This window comes from Schistocerca americana, chromosome 2 (genome assembly GCF_021461395.2).
Source record: "Schistocerca americana isolate TAMUIC-IGC-003095 chromosome 2, iqSchAmer2.1, whole genome shotgun sequence".
NCBI lineage: Eukaryota > Metazoa > Arthropoda > Insecta > Orthoptera > Acrididae > Schistocerca > Schistocerca americana.
The window spans coordinates 325,651,995-325,674,559 of record NC_060120.1 but is presented as its reverse complement, the minus strand read 5'-3'; the positions used below and the strand labels follow the sequence as shown (position 1 = coordinate 325,674,559).

The 22,565-nt window shown below is 42.5% G+C and overlaps 1 protein-coding gene across 2 annotated transcripts in view; it reads left to right on the top strand.

The window, feature by feature from the left end:
* The window catches only part of LOC124596418 (targeting protein for Xklp2 homolog), a 165,111-nt gene that overhangs the window by 59,060 nt on the left and 83,486 nt on the right, over nucleotides 1-22,565 (top strand). For both annotated transcript variants that reach the window (XM_047135549.1, XM_047135548.1), the window contains exons 5-6: nucleotides 8,535-8,697; nucleotides 8,769-8,892. In XM_047135549.1, the coding sequence (XP_046991505.1) occupies nucleotides 8,535-8,697; nucleotides 8,769-8,892 (287 nt within the window). The remainder of the gene's footprint in view (nucleotides 1-8,534; nucleotides 8,698-8,768; nucleotides 8,893-22,565) is intronic.

The window sequence follows — 22,565 nt, the reverse complement described above, 5'->3', positions numbered from 1 at the left end:
AGAGATGAATACACTAAGCAGATTCAGAAGGATGTAGGCTGCAGTAGGTACTGGGAGATGAAGAAGTTTGCACAGGATAGAGTAGCATGGAGAGCTGCATCAAACCAGTCTCAGGACTGAAGACGACAACAACAACATAGTGCACTCAAAATTACTTTCGATTTTTGACAGTTCGGTACATGTTTGGGGTATGCTGAAAGTCATCACACGCTTCCTAGTGTAAATGATTGTGCAGTTAATAGCAAGTCAAACAACCAGTAGCGTATAATTACTGTAGCCAAGCGGAATCATAAAAAAACGGGACATTTGAGCGTCCCCCAAAAAACTTTCGGGACAGTGGGACATTTTGGTAACAAAACGGGACTGTCCCGGGAAAAACGGGACGAATGGACGTCCTACAGTATGTGTGTAGCTGCAAAATTTGACAGTCACACACAAACGTTAAAAATATTATTTGAAGGTGTAACAATTGTCTGATTTTAATGTATAATATACCAAAATGTTAAGGAAAGTCCAAAGTACATTATGGAGTAGAAAACAGGAAATATCAAATTTCAACGAATTTCACGTACAATGTCCCCTTAAAAGTCAGATTTGGAATTCATATATTTCACTTTATGCCCAACCCTCCAGTCAGCATCTTTTAAGGGTGTGTTTAAATTGAAACTGTGTATTAGTCTGTTCATTACTTTTCCATGATGCTATTTCATTGTAATAAAGAAAAATTGTTTAATATGGCAAGCTGTGCATTGTAGTCAAGAAGTCAGAACTACTGCATGAACATTTATATCAGTAAGTGTTCGCCTGTAAAATTGCTGTACTGCTTTCTTGTATAATTTTGGTAGGAAAATTAACAGGACACTTGTTCTAAGTGTTAGTAGCAATTCCAAATCTATTCTTTCATCTACATCTTTCAGAAATTTATATAAAAATCTCTATAGACTTACTTTTCCTTTCTTTTGTCTGCTAGGTGACATAATGATTATTGAAATTTTTATAATAATATTTGAAAGTTCCACAGTGGGGACCTGTGTACTGCAACGATTATAAATTGCTTTTTTGGTAGCTTAGTTCACAATCCCAATATTCAAATTGTTGATCCAAGCAGAATTTACTTGGTTTGATAGAGTCAAACTGAATTTTATTTTTCCGTGCATGACAACTTCCCTTTCTCCTTATTTTCCCTACAGGTATGAGCTGATAATTTATAGACATAACACATGAGTTTACTTTTTAACATATTAGGTAAGCAGATTGTTAAACTTTTTAATCTCGGAGATTCTGACGCGTAATGATATTCATAAATTTCTTTTTTTGTGCGTGAAGTTTCATTCTTCTGGACTGCTTTTAAAGACTGTTCCAGAGGAAACGTAAATTTGATTTTCAATATTTCATGTACTGACAGATTTTAAAAATTAATGCTGTCATAGTCTTCTCATTGGGGTGTGTAACCATATGTTAAAGGTTTAGCACAATAAGAAAAGCATTACACTTAGAATCTGTGGGTCTTGAGGCAGTGTAACTGATTGTGTGCAAATACCCAGATTATATTCTTCATTTGAAAATGAGAGCACTTAGTGGGCTTCCAACAAACTCAACACAGAATTTCATCCCCCTGCGGGTCCAGGTGTTAGAGTAGGCCCAAGGTATTCCCGCCTGTCGTAAGAGGCGACTAAAAGGAGTCTCACACCTTTCGGCCTTTGTGTGATGGTCCCCTGTAGGGTTTGACTTCCATTTTTCAAAATTTTCCCGAAGAGCGAGCCAATTGGGGAAGGGCGCCTTACATGGTGCATCATGTCCATCGTGCATTGGGATCTTTAGCCCACTTGCTCGTCATTCCATTACAGGCCCATTCTCCATTTCTTGGACGAGGGCACCTTCCTGGGTGCGCTTTCCACCAAGCCAATGCACTGTCACTTTCTGCGCTGACGATGACCATGGGCTTCTTTGCACCTCATATCCAACATGGTAGCCAGTCCGTTGTGGTGGGGCCGCCATGTACCCTTTTGGTTGTACCCCTGACAACATAGGGATCGCTCTACTGATGCCTGCACCATTAATTCCCCACGTATGCCAAGGACTGGGCCATCCTGCTAGGTGGCCTTTGCTGCAGCTGGGTGGTGCCTGCGGGGAGGATCACTGTTTGGAGTTGATGGCATCAGGGCGGATAACATGCCATGAAGTGTAGCATGTCATCTCTTGCTGGTGGTCCGCAGCCACCAGTCTCTAAGCGGGCAAAGTCTAACTTCAGTGCCAAGAAATATGACCCCAGGTCATTCCCCTCCCTGGCCACACCATGGGAGGAACACCAGGCTAAGGATGACAGTGAAGCTTATTTGCCCCAGTACCTCGTATGTAAGAGAGTTGATAGGGAATCTTTCATGTCCATGAAGCCAAAGTTTTTGTGGAGCATTTGGAGGACAAATTTGGGGAGGTGAAGGGCTTGTCCAAAATGCGCTCTGGGTCAGTTTTGATAAAAATGGCATCCTGTGCCCAGTCATGGGCATTACTCGCTTGTGGGAAGTCTGTTACCATCATGCCTCCTAAGAGCTTAAATATGGTCCAGGGTATCATATTCCACAGGGACCTTCTTTTGCAGTCTGACGAGGAGCTGCGCGCCAATTTAGATGGGCGAGGTGTTTATTTCGTCCGGCGTGTCCATTGGGGTCCGAGGGGTAACCAGGTTGCCAGCAGTGCCTTCATCTTGTTCTTCGACGGTGACACATTGCCGAAGAAGGTCAAGGTGATGGTCTACCGCTGTGACGTCAAGTCATATATCCTTCCCTGATGCGGTGCTTTAAGTGCTGGAAGTTCGGCCATATATCTTCACGGTGTACTTCCCGCGTCACATGTCGAGATTGCGGATGCTCATCACATCCCGCCTCCCATCTGTGTCAACTGCGGAGAGCACCATTCGCCTTGCTCGGCTAACTGCAGAATTCTCCAGAAAGAAAGGAAAATCATGGAGTACAAGACCCTGGACTGACTGACCTACACTGAGGCTAAGAGAAAATTTGAGTGCCTACATCCTGTGTCTGTGTCTGTGACCACCTCATATGCCGCTGCAACAAGAACAGTTGTCGCCCCTTCAGTTCCTCAAATTTCTGTCGCCTCTCAGAACCGGGAGACTTCATGGTGGGGGGGCACTTCCCTCCCTGCTGCTCCCACACCACCTGCTTCGGGAGCAAACCCCCCCACCCCCACCCCAACCATAACCATGGGGTATTTCAGTCCCCACTTCTGAGCCTGACAAGCATAAGGCTTCTTCAGTTCATCTCACTAGGAAGGGGTCCCTTGGGTCACTCCCTTCCCAGGTTTCTGCTAGTGGGAAACATGACACCCACCAGTGGCTGAAGAGCCCAAAAGTAGCTGGTTGTTGGGTTCCATACTCATCCTCAGTCCCGGAGACTGGTTCAGTGAAGTCCTCCCAGTCAGGGAAACCCAAGTAACAGCACCAGAAATCGATAAAGATGATCACCAAGAACAAGGAACTTGCGTGGCACCCACACTGCCACTACCTAGAAGCTCTGCGTCTGAGTATGGGGTGGAGATTCTGGCGTCTGCTGAGGACCTGGATCTCGCCAGACTGTCAGACACAACGGATATAGACTGCTCAGGCAAAAAGTCGGTGGCAGCAGGTGACCCTGAGGCATAAACTGCCTCATTGAATGATCCATGCCTTCCAAGTCTCACGATGACGTCATCCCCCAATGTAATTGCGGCGGTTTTTCCACTGCCTGCCTGAGTTACGGCATCCGCTAAGCTTTACACCTGCTTTCTGCATTACCCTCCAGGCAGCCTGGTTCCCGGCAATGTGGACCCCTGCTCTCCGTGGCTACAAGGTATATTACAGGAACGTGGAGTTTGCGTTTACATCCTGAACTCAGTCTGCAGTGAATCTGTGCCCGTTCAAACCCCTCTTGAAGCTGTGGCTGTCAGAATCAGGACGGTGCAGGAAATAACTGTCTGCCATGTATACCTTCATCCAGATGGTGCAGTACCCCTGAATGTATTGGCTGCACTGATTGATTAACTCCCTGAACCTTTCCTACTTTTGGGAGATTTTAACACCCATAACCCCTTGTGGGGTGGCACCGTGCTTACTGGCTGAGGCAGAGATGTCGAAACTTCACTGTCTCAGTTGGACCTCTGACTCTTAAATACTGGGGCCGCCACACATTTCAGTGTTGCTCATGATAGTTACTCGGCCATTGATTTATCAATTTGCATCCCAGGACTTCTGCCAACTATCCAGTGGAGAGCACATGATGACCTGTGTGTTAGTGACCACTTCCCCATTTTCCTGTCATTTTCCAGCATCAGGTGCACAAGCACCTGCCCATATGGGTGTTAAACAAGGTGGACTGGGAAACTTTCACCTCTGCTGTCACTGTTGACTCTCCTCCACATCGTAACATCGATGTGATGGTTCAACAGGTGAGTACAACAATCGTTTCTGTGGCAGAAAACGCGATCCCTCGCTCTTTAGGGTGCCCCCGGCGAAAGACAGTCCCTTGGTGCTCACCAGAAGTCGATGAAGCAATTAAGACTGTCGGTGAGCTCTACAGCTGTGTAAGCGACACCCTTCTGTAGAGCATCTGATAGCCTTTAAGTGGCTCCTTACCTGTACGCCAGCTTATAAAACGATGGAAACAGTAGTGTTGGGTGAGGTACGTGTTGACCATTGGCTGCCATAAGTCACTTTCCCAAGCCTTTTTGGGTACCAGACCCCAGCAGGTATCAATGGTGAGCTATGCGCAGAGACAAACGCGCTTTGCCGAGCGGTTTGATTGAGCCTCTGTGTTGGAGAACTACCCCCAGCCTTTCACTCTCAAACGGCAGATGGAAAGGAAAGTCCTCATGTTCACTACACACCACAGTGAACCCTATAATGCCCCATTTACGGAGTGGGAGCTCCTCAGCGCCCTTGCTCGTTGCCCCGACACAGCTCCTGGGCCGGGTCGGATCTACAGTCAGATGGTTAATCGTCTCTTGTCTGACTACAAGCGCTATCTCCTTGTCATCTTCAACCGGACCTGGTGCGTTGGTGTATTTCTATCGCAATGGCCGGAGAGCACCATTGTTTCGGTGCCCAAACCCGGTAAAAACCCGCTTGAAGTAGATAGCTATTGGCCCATCAGCCTCACCAATGTTGTTTGTAAGCTGCTGGAATGTATGGGGTGTCAGGGGTTGGGTTGAGTCCTGGAGTCAAGTGACCTGCTGTCTCCATGTCAGGGCAGCTTCTGCCATGAGCCCTCTACCACTTATAATCTTGTGTACCTTGAGTCTACCATCCAAACAACCATTACCAGACACCAACACCTTGTTGCCGTCGTTTTTGCTCTACGCAAAGTGTATGACACCACCTGGCGACATCCTGTCCTTGCCACATTGTACAGGTGGGGTCTCTGAGGCCTGCTCCCGATTTTTATCCAGAATTTTCTGTCGCTTGGTACTTTCCGTATCAAAGTTGGTGCCCCCCATAGCCCCATAGTTCCTCTATATCCAGTAGCATGGAATCCAGCAGGGCTCTGTATTGAGTGTATCACTATTTTTAGTTGCTGTTAACGGTGTAGCACTGTAGGGCCGTCCGTCTCACTCTCTCTGTGTGCAGACGACTTCTGCATTTGTACTGCTCCACCAGTACTGGTGTTGCTGAGAGGTGCCTACAGGGAGCCATCCACAAGCTGTAGTCATGGGCTGTAGCCCATGGTTTCCATTTTTTGGCTACAAACTCATGTGTTGTGCACTTCTGTCGGCGTCGTACCATTCATCCGGAACCAGAACTTTACCTTTATGATGATGCACTTACTGTAATGGAGACGTATTGAATCTTAGGAACGGTTTTCTGTGCGTGATTGACTTGGCTACCTCACCTTCGTCAGCTTAAGCGTAACTGCTGGCAGCACCTCAATGCCCTCCACTGCATGAGCAACACCAACTGGGGTGCAGATTGCTCTACGCTGCTGCAGCTCTACAGAGCCCTTGTTCAATCATGCCTTGACTATGGGAGTCTGGTTTACGGTTCAGCGGCGCCACCAGCGCTGCATTGACTCGACCCAGTTCACCACTGTGGCATTCGCCTAGTGACGGTAGCTTTTTAAAGAGTCTGATGACCCGTGTCCTTGTGGAGGCTGGAGTACCTCCAATGCGGATCCGATGTGTACAACTGCTCACCAGTTATGTTGCACACATTCGTAGTTCTCCTTAGCACCCAAATTACCATCTCCTTTTCTCACCCACAATAGTTCATCTCCTGCATTGGCCGCCCAGGTCAGGGCTCATGATTGCATGATTGCGGTTTGCGTTCCATCCCTTCTTTCCGAACTGGAGTCCTTCCCTTTGCCACCTCTACTTGAGGTCCATTCACATACACCTCCATGGTGTACACCTTGGCCAAAGCTTCGTCTGGACCTTTTGTATGGTCCTGAGGACTCTGTTAACCCCGCTGCTCTCCGCTGTCACTTCCTCTTGATTCTTGACATGTTCGACATGTTCCGGGGCTCTGAAGTGGTTTACACTGACAACTCGATGGCTAACGGCCATGTTGGCTTCGCCTATGTCCACAAAGGCCGTTTGGAACAGCATTCCCTGCCCAATGGCTGCAGTATATTCACTGCAGATCTGGTGGCCATCTCTCGTGCACTTCAGTATATCCGTTCATGCCCCCGGGGAATCGATTCTTCTTTGTACTGACTCCTTGAGGAGCCTACAAGCTATCGACCAGTTCTACCCTCGCCATCCTTTGGTAGTGTCCATCCAGGGGTCCATATATGCCCTGGACCGGTCCTTTCGTTCAGTGGTGTTTGTGTGGACCCCAGGACATGTTGGCATCCCAGGCAAAGAATTTGCCGATAGGCTGGCCAAACAGGCTATGTGGAAACCGCTTCTGGAGATGGGCATCTTTGAACCTGACCTGCGTTCTGATTTATGCCGTAGGGTTTTATGGCTTTGGGAGATGAAATGACATAACAGTACACACAACAAACTGCATGCCATTAAGGAGACTACGAATGTGTGGAAGACTTCCATGCAGGTCTCTCTCAGGGAATCAGTTATCCTCTGCCGGCTCCGCATTGGCCACACTTGGGCGACCCACAGTTACCTCCTGCGCCATGCAGACCCGCCTGAGTGTCGGTGCAGCGCCTGGTTGACGGTGCCCCTTATTCTCGTGCACTGTCCCACTTTGATTGCCCTGTGACAAGATCTTGGGTTACCGGACTCGTTGCTGCTAATTTTATCTCTCAGCGCCTCATCGGCTGATTTAGTTTACGTTTTATTCGTGAGGGTGGGTTTTATCATTTGATCTAAGTTTTAGCGCATGTCCTTCGTGCCTGTGTGTCCTCCACCCTAGTGCTTCAAGGGTGGAGGTTTTAATTTGTTGCAGAGTGGCTGGCTTCTCCTTTTTTATTCTCATGGTCAGCCATCCATGGTAATTTGCTTTGTTGTTTTAATCTCTTCATCCTGTTTGTTGTGTTTCTGTGGTTTTTCTGGTCCCCTTTTGTTCATTTACAAGTTTGTTGCCCGTCATCGTTCTTGTGATTTTTCCTTTGAGTCCGTTTTGAGTTATGACCGAGCGAGGTGGCGCAGTGGTAGCACACTGGACGATGGTTCAATCCCGCGTCCGGCCGTCCTGATTTAGGTTTTCTGTGATTTCCCTAAATCACTCAAGGCAAATGCTGGAATGGTTCCTTTGACAGGGCACGGCCGACTTCCTTTCCCCATCCTTTCCTAATCCGATGAGACCGATGACCTCGCTGTTTGGTCTCTTCCCCCAAACAACCCAACTTTTGTTTTATCCTCACACTTTGGGCATTGTTGTATTTGGAACAAGGGACTGATGACCTTGTAGTTTGGTCCCTTTCCCTCTCTTTTTAATCCAACCAACATAATTTCAAACCTTGATAAAACTGTTAACACACTGGCAACATCCCACAAAATGATGAAAGAAGAAAAGTTTACCACTTACATTTTTGCTGACCATGCAGGAAAACCATCACATTAGATGTTATGATTTAATTTATTACTTTTTTACTATTAATTATATTCTCAGCACATTTAGCACACAGTGTCCACATATACCACTGCATGTATCTGCAAATTTACATCTTTGTAAGAAACACAGTTCAGGATTTATGATGTCATAAACATTGAGATGTGTGGAGAACTAGCATTCGCTTAAAATGGTATGCAAATTACCCAGGCTGTACTCATCTAGTGCTTGATAATGAGGCCTTAGACTTCCAACAAACTTGAAACATAATTTCAAACCTTTTCTAAAGCATTTTCTCGATTATATGCATAACATCAAATATTTAACACATTAACTCATTTGTAATCAAACATACGAAGTTGTTTTATATGTGGGAGTTCAGTTCTTTACAGATTCAGGGGATAACTGCTTAAATGTAAAATGATAGCTGCAGTATTTGAATTCTTTCACTGTAATTGTTTTTCTTCCTGTACCATTTGTGTACCTTCTTGTGCCTTGTCTAATGTTCATAGTTTCATAAATCCATCATTATCTTTTACAGATGGTTCACAGAGGTGGCAGGCTAGCCAAGTAAACCCATCTTACAAGAAATTACGGTGTACTGTGCCACAGTCACCTAACTTCACTTCTCATTTACGTGTCAGACCTGTAACTTACCTGTCAAAAGAGGAGCGGGAGGAGGCTGAACTGCAGCAAATGCAAAAGTAAGTAACTGAAATAATTATCTCTTAATAGTGAAGTTAAAACAGTGTGTTGTTAGCATTTAATGTTTCAGGTACATTTTCAAGGCAGCACCATTAAAAGCTGATATCTTAAAGGAACCACAATTGCCCAAGAAAGTTGATCCAAAACCAGTGACGAAACCTAGCCCATTTCAGTTGACTGAAGTGAAGAAGTTTGTAAGTTTTGTCTTTGAAAAGTTCCATTTCATTTCTGTAGTGGAATATGGAGCAGGTAGTTGCCAGTGTGTTTATACAGAACTGTATATGAAGATTGTTCGAGGCTTGGCCTTGCTAATGAAAAAGAATTTCATTTTACATACTGCTGCTCATTAGTAATTAAATCCCTTTGCCAGTATTAATGACTATGAATAAGAGGAAAAATAGATACTATTTACAGAATAAATCCTTCCTTTATTATCAAAATACAGCAGTAATACAGTGACGATCTACTTCCCTCCTCAGAGAGAATTCGTGCTAATTTCTGGTTATTTACCAACAAAATTCTTTTAAATATAGTAAGATATATAGAATTAATATTATTTTCCTCCTCTTTACTAAACTTATTTGATTAATTTATATCTGACAGCATGCTTTTACTCTTTCTTAGTTTCCATTAGATCACCATTATTTTTGTTTTAACTTTTATAGTTATTTGCTATATCTTGGAGTGTTTCTCTTTTTACAGCAAGATAAGTATGTTCTTTGCCATTCTTTATATTTCTGCATAATATTATAGCTAGCTTGAAAGCAGAGGTTGAAGTTGCACGTTAATACTGTAATGCACATGAAAATTTATTTTACAGTTCAGATATACACCTACCACCTTAGAGCTCACTGTCATACTAACACGGCTTTTCCTAAAAGGGAAGAATAATTGCCATTGCCATTGCCATTGTAACCATATATGCTTGTATTACAGAATTCAGTAACAAATCCCACCTCTTTGGGTATTGATATCTGTCTAACATTACACTCTTCAAGTAATTTGTTACAGTAGTTGCTTAAGGTGGAAATGATTAAAAAAACTTATTAAAAAAGTCATATGACAATTTAAACTATCAGGTAAACGATGAGGATAGACTCTATTCCACTGTCAAATTTGAATTAAGTCTTGAGAAAGACTTGGCTGTAAACAGCAATCCTTCTAACACACACAAAAAAAAAAAAAAATGAACAGTAGCCTCTATCACTGGATAAGTTCTGCCAGGGTTAGCTACATCAAACCAAAAAAGATCAGAAATACTCCATTCAAATAGTTATGTCATTGGTTTGAGGTGTTATAGACTTGCAGTTCAAGTAATGGCACTCCAGTTTCAATTGACTGATACTTATTTATCTGGATTATCCCATACTACAATAGAACAGTTGGTGGTGGTTTTTCAACAAACTTACAGATTGGATTTAAAGACCCTTCTGTATTTGTAACAGATCAACACAGGGTGTCCCGGTAGAAACACGCAGTATTAGATGTATAACAGGAACAATCATTCGAAGCAAAAATGTCTAGTAAACATTGAGACTGAAATATAAAAGAGCTGTGAGGACTACTTCAGTGGAAGAGATGTTTCACAGTAGCTAATGTAAAAAAGTGCTCATAGCTTACTTTAGAGTACACATTTGTTGGACCAGACATACCAAGTTCAAGTATTAAAATTTTTCCATAATTATCAAGATTTCTATGCTAGGTTATGGGAGCCCTGCTAAAATTATGAAATTCACTATTTGGTTTATTTCTGTAGTTTCACAATTTAATGGTTTTTGTTACATCATTTTGTGAATGAATATTGTTTGAGAAGTAACACATTAACCCTATTTTATCCGTTTAGCACAGACTATATAATATACACAAACATTTCTGTGCTACACTGGTGCCTCACTAACTTCACTAATGTGGGTGCGTAAGTTTGTAGTTCGGTTGTGATTTGGAGTGCATCTCTACTGAGTGTACAGCAATTGAGTAGGATTTAAATTAACTCTCACATGCTTTATTTTAGTCTTGTTCGGCCATAGGTGAATGAACATTAAGTCTATTATAATTGTTTCTTTTAAGGTCAGGAATGGTCTGCTGTAGCATTTTTATTGTACATCTTTCTCGTGTCTTCATGGTTATGTCACAAGTTTTTTAAACATTCCATTACAACTGTAACCACAGCTCCCAAGTGACTAGTGACATACTGATTCCTCTGCTTTTCCGTGTTTTGGAAGTGTTACACATTTTGTCCTTTACAAAGTATATTCAGTTCTTCATGTGTAAATAACATGAATTTCAAGTACAGTAGAGCGTCAATTATCCAAAGTAATTGGGGGACATGAGTGTTCAGAAAACTGGTTTGTTCGGCCAAAAAGAAGTACTGTAAAGTAAATTTATTCTTAAAAACAGGCATCTCTTTTAGTATTACAAAGTAACATACAAAGGCAACTTCAGTAGGAATATATAGTAATAATCTCGTACTTGTCCCTCATAGAAAGGACAACACATTTACATTTAAGCATTTTGTATCGTCAAGTTCACTTCTTCACGCAGCAGCACACAAGTGGTCGTAACAGAGAACAGAAGGAGGCTGTTGGCACCGTGAGGAGCTCTTCTTGGGGGTGCGCAATCCTTCAAACTGCGCGGAGCGGCACGCCTCAACTCTAAGCTGGCGCAGCTGTTGCTGTGAACAGCTTTGATACTGCCGCTGCTTCTACTGCCGGTGCCAAGCCGACAGAAGTGTGCTGATTGTTGAAACACAGCGACTGGTGGCTTGGCCAGTCCGCAGCGCCTTCTGTAGGCTCCCATTAGAAGCAATGTGGCCTCATTAGAAGCAATGTTGCGCCAGCGGTGGCCCATTGCGGCGACTACTGTGGAAAACTTGGTTTGGGAGTGAGGGGGATGATGGACGGTAGGGTGGGTAACAGGTGCGTGCGAGTACACAGTTCGGTTAAGTGGTCGTTCAGTTGACCGACGTTCGGATAATCGACGCTCTACTGTAATTAATTTTGCTTTAATAACATTTTTGATAGTGTTGTGTGGATAGTTTGATTGTGTTAGGTGGTTAGTTTTGCTGCTTGAAGAGAAACTTTTGTTTTACTGAAAAACAGGTAAAGTGTACAAGGTGTATTCATTAAAATTTTGGGGGGACGGCCCCGAACAGCCAGGGCAGCAGGGCTGCATCCTAATCAGCAGCTGAAGATCGGCATGTGTTAGACTTGCAGTTTGGCCAGCAGAGCGAAGTGTCGGGTGGCAGCTGTTATCTCTTGGGGCGGCCATTGCCCTGTGGGCCCTGGTGGCCTCCAGCTCTGCGTATCAATCTCTGAAGTGCTCCCATTGACTTTGAAGGTTTAAACTTGTGAGTCAAGCCTCCAGGTCCACCTGAAGTACTCACTAGCTTGCAGGGGTCGGCTCTCAGACCCTGTTTAGGAGACAGGAGCTGGCAGAGTTGGTGTCTGCCACAGGAATGGGATGAGCAGCAGCATTGGTCCTCCCTCTCGTAGGCAGTTAATGGACAGCGTCCAGGTCAGGTACATCTAATCTGCAGTAGTCATGCAGGGTGATGGTGGCCTCTTCGTGCCATCAGTGTTGGCTCGAAAGTTGGCGGTGCAGCTGACGGTAGCAGCAGCATCCTTCCAGCAAGACTTCTTGTTTCCTAGATGATCAAAGACAACTATTTGTGCCAATGGGTTGACCTTCTTAGTCCCCTTCTCTCCGGAAAGTCACAACTGACACAAGGACTGATACTACTCACTGTGCTGTCAGCAATTGGCACTCCGACATTTGTTAGAAAGGGTAGGATATTTCCATTGTCCTCTGTAGTGGCTACATCTTGTATCCTGGTGTTCCCTCACTGTCAGCTCTCCTAGTGACGTCAGACTTTGGTAACTTCACCTTTTGGAGGCTCTTTCATGCTGGTTTGTCACCTGATTACTTATTCTTGCATTGTACCTAACCTTCATTATGACACTCTGCTTTGTCGCAAGTGTGACGGTATCTCTCAGCTTCCGTGATATCATTATGCTTTGCTTGCAGACTTGAGCATGTGTTGTTCCTTCGTGCTGTGATAGCATTCGTATTTGCCGCAAATCACTCAGCATTTCCCCATAGCTGGTAGTCTGGCAGTCAACTGGTTTGTGACACAGGTGGTTTGGCATTCAGGAGCTGCCAAGGTAGAACTTGAACGAATTTTTAGTGTCTGCTGGGGATGCTATTTGGGGACATAAAATCTCCCCCCTTCCTTCAAAAAATTCGTCTCGAATTTTTCAGTTTGGAGTACCTGTAATAATCTCATCCAACGTATTTTGCACCAGTAGTTACACATTATACAACTTCCGATTGGTTAATTTATATGATTTTCAATGATTGATACATCGGAGCAATAACATAGATATATGCAGAAGTCATTTCTGACACTTAACAAAATTATTCATATACACTACTGGCCATTAAAATTGCTACACCAAGAAGAAATGCAGATGATAAACAGGTATTCATTGGATAAATATACTAGAACTGACATATGATAACATTTTGATGCAATTTGGGTGCACAGATCCTGAGAAATCAGTACCCAAAACAACCACCACTGGCCATAATAACGGCCTTGATACACCTGGGCATTGAGTCAAACGGAGCTAGGATGGCGTATCAGGGTGTATACGACCCGGGACAATTGGGATATCCGGGAAAAACCGGAGAATTTTTAGAATTCCAGGAATTTTTCATTGTTTTCGTTTTCAGTTAAATTTTTGTAATTTTGACTGGCAAGAACTGATACTCTAACTAAGGATATTACTGTATTCCGCTACTGCAGAATCATACTGCAGCAATAAAACATGAACGAGAGAAGAAACGAAAATAAAACTTAAATTGCAAAGGAAATGCGCCATATGCAGCAACAAAACACAATGCTCATACAAGCGTCTGCCAACAGCAAAATGCGTCAAAGGCTTTAGGAAGACTATGCAATGTTCCGTAACAACAAATTGCCTCCGATTAGCATGACGTCACAACTGTTATTGTATTCGTTTTAGCAGTTACGAGCGGGATCATGCGCATGCGCAGTTGAGTAGTACCTTCTCCCACTTCTGGCTGCAGAAATGTGGCTGTTGGCTGTGTAAGCTGTCGCAGCAAGCAGTGAGATGCTACCGGGAAAAATTTTATTGGAACGCCCAAGCTGCCAGATTCTTGGATGTGCATCAGGCCCAGTTCTAGGAGGGGGGTGGGGGTCAAATTCATACTATTGAGGGGAAAAAACCTTGTTTCACAAAGCGACTAGCATCCAGCGCACGTTAGTCTATCGATTATTCATATGACTTTGAAACGCATCCCTGTCGATTTTTGAACATTTTTGAACACATTCTAAGTTGATTTGTGAATGCATGCATAGTGTACATGATGTCTCTGTCAGGGGAATCCTTGTCGCGTGTAGAAACAAACTTTCCTACAGACAAAAGGGGCTATACGAGCTGAGCAGAGTAAGGCCGAATGGATGAATGCCAACCGCTGTCTGATTTTGTGGTTGATTGGGTTTGCGAATGATGAGCGTTGTTATAATTACTAGCTAAATCCATAGATTCAGACTACATGAGTGGAAATAAACGAATAACAAGTAAGAAAGATTACGTATTACCTTTTCGGTGTATCCAAGAAAATGAAATTTTGACAGAAAATTTTTGGCCGGATTGCTATACTAGTAAGGGCCAGTTGTACTGTCCCCGGCTAGCAGCCGCTTTAAATTCTATTCTGGAAGAAGCGCGGAAAACGCGCTGTACGAACATGGAGAACTGGAGAATAATCGCAGATAACTAAACCGATAATTCTGGCAGAGTTAGTGGAGTTAACCTGCAAATAAGCTTTGACATTGGGAGGAATAGTTACAGAATTAGTAATAACAAGACTGTTAGAACGAGGAAGGCGAAGAAACGGGGACATCACACAAATTATGGAACAATATGACGATTCCAAGTTTGTATAAAAATTTCGTACTACTACTTTTCAATCTCATACTTGAAAAACTGGATTGTATGAATGAAGTGTGAAACTATTTCCTAACGTAAGGCTTTCTGCTTGTAGGAGGCCTAATAGGCATTTGATATTGATACTTTGTGAATTATATTATGTCGTTACAAAAAAGATCGTTTGTGCCAAAACAGTCTCGTTTATTTGGTGTGTATTACAATTGTTGCAGTATTAGAAAGGCTATTTTGTTTTATCTAGCAGAGAGTGACAAATTGACGTAATCAGATCGGGAAACTACACCAGTCTTGGGTCCTATTTGCATTAACAGCTTTTTCAGTATTAGACATCAACATTTCGACTTTTCATGTAGCAAAACGTTTGACGAAGTTTGATGAGGTAATAGATTCTTTCGCAGAAAAGAAAGCATGCCACGTAAAGCTGTAGCAAGATTAGAGACAAAAAAATTCTAGGAGCTAAGGATTGAAGAAATGTGTATTGTTTTGCTTGTCTCATGTCTTTCCTGGGTTTATGTATCCTATATTTAATTTTATGTCACAGAAATAGCAAGTTGTTTGCTGATAGGGAATAAAGAGTGCAAATTTTCTGAAGAGTTCTGACAGGATGTCAAACCAGCCAATTGTAAGCAGGAGAGGCACCACAGGACATTTTAATTTCCACTGCCCTGAATATGGTTTGATGGCATCCATTACAAAATATGCATGTTTCAATTCCACAGAGCGAAGTACAGTGACGTGCGATAGAAGACTGCTGTGTGAGGAGGTGAGGCACTGCCCTTTGGCACACTAACGACCACATAACATGTCTTACATTTCCTTGAACACATATGTTTTATGCATGACGTCCTATCACAAATGCTCATGGGAGTGGCGGGGTATTGCACTGGTTCGGAAATATTGTAGATCCGGGGCTGATGATGCACAGAGCAGTCTGAGTTACAGCCGGGAAGTGGGTAGTCTCCACGTGACCCGTATTTACATTTAGTGATTTTGCTGTTTCCTCTTAGTTTACTGCTCTTATGTCAAATGAAAACAAAACAGATTTCTGATTTCCACCTTTCTGACAGTCAAGCATTAATTTCCTTGCAGAACAATGAAGTTATTTTTGTAGGTTTGCTAAAGAAATTTTCTTTTATTAATCTTTTCCGCTGAGGCAGACAATATATTTGAAACGAAGTGTTTAATTCCACACACTGTTCGCTGCATTTAAAGTGCATGTTTTCAACTTCTAGCATGTATGGCATTATGCCACAATAAAGAACCAAACATGAGATAACACAGTACTGCTACTCCAAGAAAATTTACATCCCAAAAACCACATTGAAAAGCTTTATATCAGGCCGTGGCCTACATACCCGGGAATATGGACATACGAATGTGCACTTTAAATGTGCAGATTTTAGTGTGGGTCTCAAATTCCGATGCTCTTGGAGTATCCTCTGATGTCTTGTTTCTTTTAAGACAAATGTACGATCTTTTAATGTTATACACGTACGAAGATACGGGCTCCCTAAGACATCGTAGCTGCTCTGACAACTACAGAAATAAACCTATTTCTAACAGGTCACGGGAAAATATTCCGAATGGTGGTTTGAAAAGCGTTACCATCAAAGTACCATTCTGGCAGTTGCAATGGAGCTATGTGCGATAATGTACGATGAATTTCTTAAATCACAGAGAGTTTGACTCTCATTTAAAAATCTACTCTTTGATGACGAGCCATTTAGATGAACTTTGAGCCTAGAAGACCAGACATTTATGCCGTTATTAAAAATTTTACGGGCACATATGTATGATATATCTTAAATTGTAATACAAGCATAAAAGACAAACATTGTATGTGAAAGCTTAGCTTCTCTTGCAGCGTATTAATCTTACAGACCAATATTATATGTGAACGCTTTGCGTTTCGTGCAGCAACTCTATGTATATTAATTTAAACCATTAACTTTTTCTGTTGGCGTGTTCACGCTACTTAACAGTGATGTTGCTATTGGCTGACTACATCACGTGTCCTAAGCTCTGATTACCCGCTGTCATCGGCTGGCGAGATCACGTGGCATGAGCAATCTCGATTTCAATATCTTCGGAAAGTAACATGCGGTGTTTGGTGGAATTCGAATTTATACTTTCGTAATACGAAAATATGCAGTGTACATGTCGCTGCACATCAAAGATCTTTCCAAAACGCGTTTTTCCCTGTGTTTAGTTTTCTAAGGAGTAGACAATATTCCATTGGAACTACTGACGGCCGTGGGAGAGCCAGTCCTGACAAAACTCTACCATCTGGTGAGCAAGATGTATGAAACAGGCGAAATACCCTCACACTTCAAGAAGAATATAATAATTCCAATCCCAAAGAAAGCAGGTGTTGACAGATGTGAAAATTACCGAACTATCAGCTTAATAAGTCACAGCTGCAAAATACTAACACGAATTCTTTACAGACGAATGGAAAAACTAGTAGAAGCCAACCTCGGGGAAGATCAGTTTGGATTCCGTAGAAATGTTGGAACACGTGAGGCAATACTGACCTTACGCCTTATCTTAGAAGAAAGATTAAGGAAAGGCAAACCTACGTTTCTAGCATTTGTAGACTTAGAGAAAGCTTTTGACAATGTTGACTGGAATACTCTCTTTCAAATTCTAAAGGTGGCAGGGGTAAAATACAGGGAGCGAAAGGCTATTTACAATTTGTACAGAAACCAGATGGCAGTTATAAGAGTCGAGGGACATGAAAGGGAAGCAGTGGTTGGGAAGGGAGTAAGACAGGGTTGTAGCCTCTCCCCGATGTTGTTCAATCTGTATATTGAGCAAGCAGTAAAGGAAACAAAAGAAAAATTCGGAGTAGGTATTAAAATTCATGGAGAAGAAATAAAAACTTTGAGGTTCGCCGATGACATTGTAATTCTGTCAGAGACAGCAAAGGACTTGCAAGAGCAGTTGAATGGAATGGACAGTGTCTTGAAAGGAGGATATAAGATGAACATCAACAAAAGCAAAACGAGGATAATGGAATGTAGTCTAATAAAGTCGGGTGATGCTGAGGGAATTAGATTAGGAAATGAGGCACTTAAAGTAGTAAAGGAGTTTTGCTATTTGGGGAGCAAAATAACTGATGATGGTCGAAGTAGAGAGGATATAAAATGTAGGCTGGCAATGGCAAGGAAAGCGTTTCTGAAGAAGAGAAATTTGTTAACATCGAGTATTGATTTAAGTGTCAGGAAGTCATTTCTGAAAGTATTCGTATGGAGTGTAGCCATGTATGGAAGTGAAACATGGACGATAAATAGTTTAGACAAGACGAGAATAGAAGCTTTCGAAATGTGGTGCTACAGAAGAATGCTGAAGATTAAATGGGTGGATCACATAACTAATGAGGAGGTATTGAATAGGATTGGGGAGAAGAGAAGTTTGTGGCACAACTTGACCAGAAGAAGGGATCGGTTGGTAGGACATGTTCTGAGGCATCAAGGGATCACCAATTTAGTATTGGAGGGCAGCGTGGAGGGTAAAAATCGTAGAGGGAGACCAAGAGATGAATACACTAAGCAGATTCAGAAGGATGTAGGTTGCAGTAGGTACTGGGAGATGAAAAAGCTTGCACAGGATAGAGTAGCATGGAGAGCTGCATCAAACCAGTCTCAGGACTGAAGACCACAACAACAACAACAGTTTTCTAAAGCGGCAGGAAATTCTACTCCCGTGTATAAAACCATAATCATTAAAAGGACTTATAGGTTATACAGTTCTGAGAGAAAATATACTGTCAGTTAACAGGGAAAAAGTATGTTTTCACCTGGGAGAAAGTGTGTTTTTAACCGGGCATTCCGGGAATTTTTTTCCTTGTCCACATATACACCCTGCGTGTACAGGTACAGCTGCCCGTGCAGCTTCAACACTATGCCACAGTTCATCAAGAGTAGTGACTGGCGTATTGTGACGAGCCAGTTGCTCGGCCGCCATTGACCAGATGTCTTCAATTGGGCAACAGTCTAACATTTTCTGTATCCAGAAAGGCCCGTACAGGACCTGCAACATGTGGTCATGCATTATCCTGCTGAAATGTAGGGTTTCGCAGGGATCGAATGAAGGGTAGAGCCACGGGTCGTAACACATCTGAAATGCAACGTCCATGTTCAAAGTGCCATCAATGTGAACAAGAGGTGACAGAGACATGTAACCAATGGCACCCCATACCATCAAGCCGGGTGATATGCCAGTATGGCGATGACGAATACACGCTTCCAATGTGCGTTCACCGCGATGTCGCCAAACACGGATGCGACCATCATGATGCTGTAAACAGAACTTGGATTCATCCGGAAAAAAAAAATGACGTTTTGCCATTCGTGCATCCAGGTTCATCGTTGAGTACACCATCGCAGGCACTCTTGTCTCTGATGCAGCGTCAAGGGTAACCGCAGCCTGGGTCTCGGAGCTGATAGTCCATGCCGCTGCAAACGTCGTCGACCTGTTCGTGCAGATGGTTGTTGTCTTGCCAACATCCCCATCTGTTGACTCTGGGATCAAGACATCGCTGCACGATCCATTAAGCCATGCAGATAAGATGCCTGTCTTCTTGACTGCTAGTGATACGAGGCCGTTGGGATCCAGCACTGCGTTCCGTATTACTCTCCTGAACCCACCGATTCCATGTTCTGCTAACAGTCATTGGATCTCGACCAACACGAGCAGCAATGTCACAATATGATAAACTGCAATAACGATAGGCTACAACCTGTATCAAAGTCGGAAACGTGACGGTACGCGTTTCTCCTCCTTACACGAGGCATCACAACAACGTTTCACCAGGCAGCACTGTTCAACTGCTGTTTGTGTGTGAGAAATCGGTTGGAAACTTTCAACATGTCAGCACCTTGTAGGTGTCGCCACCGGCGCCAACCTTGTGTGAATGCTCTGAAAAGCTAATCATTTGCATATCACAGCATTTTCATCCTGTCAGTTAAATTTCGAGTCTGTAGCACGTCATCTTCATGGTGTAGCAATTTTAATGGCCATTAGTGTATTTGCAGGGTCATGTATTAGTTTTTGCATAATTCCCGTATTACGTCTCTAAGCTTTACTTACAAAACAATTAACAGGTATTTGGTACACATGTAAATCTGAGCGGTGCACCAACTTTAATTTAAAACAGAAGTATGTTACACAAATCACAATCTGTCACTACAGTGCTGGTAGACGTCACACTCATAGTCGTCATAATACGGTGCTATCTACAGCGGTATTCCTATATGTGCTAGAAAATTTTTTTGTCTGTAATTCTTCCTTTATGGATTGCTACTACTTTGTCTAGTGAGCATAGAATGTCTCAATTCAGGGTATTATTTAGGAAGGTTAAGTTTTGGGTTGGCAGCGCCTCTAGCAGCATTTCGATCCAGTATAACATCGGATGCCCCCACTTAAGTGTGGTCATACCAGTGATCATAGCTGATTGATGAAATGTCACTCCTGCTAAGTCAAAAGCCATATTGTTTATTATTATTGCATAATCCTGTAATTCCTGTCTCTTCATACCTGTTGGTTTCCCGTGTTCATGACAGTTTACTATGACTATTTCTGGTGAAAAAACTGAGTAGACCCATAGGGTGCATGCTCTCCAGGAATGTGGATATGTCACTTGCTTCAACTTTTCCAGGAATAACTGGACCTCGTATGCATACACTCCAATCTGTATCATCCTACTTGGCACATCACAACACTATTCTTCTGTCATATCAGTTTGTCTTCAGCAACATCAGAGCATAACCATCTGTTTGCTCTGAATTTATTGATACAGCTTTGGTCCGAACCTGTACCCATTTGAGCATGCAACTTGGGAGAAAGGAATCTTTATCACTATCTCCTCCTCCCTTCAGAAGGCAAGATTACCAGGACAAAACTATACCCCCATATATAGAAACATTGTATTAATCCCTTGTCAATGAAAAATAAAAAAAAATACTTTAAAGCATACTGTAAGTAGAACAAAATAAAACTGGATGACATCCTAATAATGTACACAAGAACAAATGAAGTACAATGTAGGCAGACAACAATCTTAAATCTTATCTATTGATGTGGCCTAAGGGCATAAGGGAATTTAAGCATACTCTGATCACAAATGGTTTGTTTCTTTGCTGTTGATATCTGTGGCAATGCATAGACTGCTTCATTTAAGGGCTTAAAACGTTCCAGTTCTTATTGGCATCTGTATTTTAGCATTGACCTTATCATTTCCACTAATTGGTATGATACATGGTATGGGGTCAGAAATTTCTTTGTTTTGCCTTTTGGTGTGTATAGTTTAGTTATTAATACCCATTGGCCAACCCTGTATTGCGGTATTTTTCTTATGTTGTCCTATCTGCTCTTGTCATTCTAAGGCTTTTTGCCAAAGTCGCATAGTTTCTTAGTGAACTTTTTACTGATTTGAGTTCGCATCCAAGCTTAGGCTTAATCATTGCCAAAGGTGAAGGCATTTTTCACTCATATATTACCTCGTATGGTAAAAGACCAGTAGTCATGTGGACTTTAGAATTGCTTGTAGTGGATACAAAATTTAAATATACGTCCAAATTTTAATGATTACTGCTAATGTAATTTCTCAAAATCTTTGAAATTGTGTAATGCGTGCTCTCTGTTCTCCCATTGGCTCGAGGGTGGAACGGGCTTGTGTGTAGCTTAAGAATTCGGAGCAATAGACACAATTGCTTCATATAAGATCATACACGAAATTGGTACTCTGGTCTGTAATCAACGTGTCTGGAAAGCCAAATGTGAGCAACCAGTTATTTACTAATGCTTGAGAAACTGTACTTGCTTTTTGGTCAGGAATTGCAACCATTACTATATAACATGAGAAATGGCCAATTGTAGTCAGTCTGTATTTATTTCCTGCTGGTGTTTGTAATAAATGGGGCTCAAAATGTTCATCCTAAGTATTTCAAATGGTTTAGATGCTTCCGTGCACAAGGTATACAGTTCCTGTCACATTGCTCGAAATCTCATTTTCTAGTCCTTCGCCAAAATTTTCTGGTTACTCATCTATCAGTTGCTCTTCGCCTGCCACAGCCGGACAACGTATGGCTATGTGCTTGTGTCAAGAGTTTGTTCCGGAAAGCTGCAGTTACTACCACCCCTAGTCCGCATTTTGTTGTTATGCACAGCAAGCAGTCGTGTGTCACGAACTGTGGTTGCGAATTAAATTGGTGACAATGAACATCAGCAGCTTGAGCCTTTTGCCATTCAGCAACACTCTTGCCCAGTGTTTGTAGAACTGCAGTCTTTCTACTTAAACTGTCAGCGTTGGCATGTCTTTCTTCAGGCTTGTGTATTACCTTACTACCAAATTCACTCAAACGTAATGCTCAACTTGTCAAGCTGCTGCAAGGGTCCTTCAGTCCTTACAACCATTTGAAAACAGTGTGATCTGTCACTACCTTAATCTTTTGGCCACGTAACTAAAAGCAGAATTCATAATAAAACAATTACTGCTAACATTGTCTCAGTCATGGAATAAGTTTGCATTGCTTTGTTAAACTGTCAGAATGCGTATGCTACTGGATGCTTTTTACCATATACAATCTGTCTTGCCTTACAAAACAGAATAAATTCTTTTTGAAAATCCTGAAGTATCAAAACTGGGTCCAATGTCAGTGCTCGCTTTAAAGTATTGTCCTCTGACTTATGTTCAATAGACATTCAAATTCTGCTCCTTTCTGTAACAAATGTTCCAAAGGACTACAATTTTGGCAAATAATTACAGAGACCAGTGAAACTTCCAACTGTTTAACAGCCCTTGATGGTGAAATATTCTGACATGCTGAGACCTAGCATGGATCTGTTTGTAGACCTCCCTTGCTAATTACATGCATCTTCTGTTCCTGTAAAATGAC